This window comes from Neophocaena asiaeorientalis, unplaced genomic scaffold, assembly GCF_003031525.2.
Source record: "Neophocaena asiaeorientalis asiaeorientalis breed wild unplaced genomic scaffold, Neophocaena_asiaeorientalis_V1.1 scaffold40, whole genome shotgun sequence".
In the NCBI taxonomy this organism is placed as follows: domain Eukaryota; kingdom Metazoa; phylum Chordata; class Mammalia; order Artiodactyla; family Phocoenidae; genus Neophocaena; species Neophocaena asiaeorientalis.
In genome coordinates, this window is record NW_020185335.1 from 4,548,789 (window position 1) to 4,550,309 (window position 1,521).

The 1,521-nt window shown below is 37.9% G+C and overlaps 1 protein-coding gene across 1 annotated transcript in view; it reads right to left on the bottom strand.

Moving 5' to 3' along the window:
* The window catches only part of LOC112393464 (glutamate dehydrogenase 1, mitochondrial-like), a 997-nt gene extending 918 nt beyond the window's left edge, over positions 1–79 (bottom strand). Inside the window, 1 exon segment of the mRNA XM_024735714.1 lies at positions 22–79. Coding sequence (XP_024591482.1) covers positions 22–79 — 58 coding nt within the window.
* Between the last annotated feature and the right edge of the window lie 1,442 nt (positions 80–1,521).

The following is a 1,521-nucleotide window of genomic DNA, read 5'->3' on the forward strand; positions in this document are numbered from 1 at the left end:
CCGAGTTGGCCGCCGCCGAACCTAGGGCTGTGGGCCCGACATGGGACAGCAGCAGCGCTTCACCCAGGCACCAGTACATGGCGGCAGGACGGAGGCCGCGGAGGAGAGGTGCTTTCACAGGCCCGGGGACGGACAGAGAGTTTTGTAAGTCTTAATGTAGGAGCCCCATCAAGTGATGCTGAGCACGGCATCACTTCCGAGCGGAGGTGGTGGCCGGTGTGTCATAAGACTCATCTACCTGTGGGGAGCTCAGGCGGACAACCCCACCGACATTTTCATTTCCTTATGAAAATCAACTATGGACGCTTTGAGGAACAGAATACCAATTAGGACATTTGGGGCATGAAAGTAATTTAGTGGGTGAAGACACAAAAATATCATCATCACTTCTGTTGCTTACAGCAAATTAGCAGGTGGCCCAGAGAATGAGAGAGCTGATGAACATGGTGCATTCACGAGCCAATTTCCCCAAGGTGCAACAAGAAAACATGTTCATCATGGAAGCAGGCATAGCTTCTGGACATTTCAGCACTTATCTTAAAAAGTGTGGAAATAACTTTTGCTTTAATGTGAATCAGATCTAAAGCTGGGTAATAATTTTCTTCCTCATTTGAGTTGCCTTTAACTCTCAATTCAAAACTATATTACATTGATTAGAAGCATACAGAAATCAAACTGAACAATTATTCACACACATTTTATGATAGATAGAAAGCCACTTTATACTTTACCTTTATGAATGACAATTTAAAGAGGCTTACAGGTGATTGGATCATCCTAGCCAATTTACATAAATGCAATTTGTGGAGACATTTATATTGCCAAATTGGATGAGGTACATTTTTGAGTTTGCATAAGGTCTTCTGTAAATTGTTCCATTTTCTTACTGTACGCCCCAGGTTTCTCAACACAGGAACTCTATTGATTTACATTCTCTGTGTGTGTAACGATTGATGGAACTGAATGAAGGATTCAGTGTAAAAGATGAGCATCACTGAGCAGAAACAGGCTTCAAAGTGACTTGCCTTATCAGAAGCCCAAAATGATTCATCTATAATAATTAAAACAGTGTGAGCTGGCATAAATAGATCAGTTAAACAATTTACATGGTCTTTAAAGAGACTCTGATGTGATGCATATAATAAAATGAAAAGGAATAGATTATTTTAAAAACATCATTGGGCTAATTGTCTATATACATAAGCGCACACAAACACACGTGCATACATATACTCCTTAGAATTCTTATCTAACATCACAAGAAAAAAATATTCTGAGCTCTTTTAAACATCTATACTTACACTTATACTTAAATCGTAGATATCAAAAAAAATCTACAAATATATTAGGCTAACAAATAGATAAGAAAGTATTTATAATTTTTAAAAAATTCCCAGAAGAAATAATACAATAAGCCTTAGTATACTTAGCCCTATAAAACATATCTTCTGTACATCAAAGGCACTGCAAAGAATTAAAGATCAAATGACAAACTAAGAAAAACCTTTACAACATTTATTA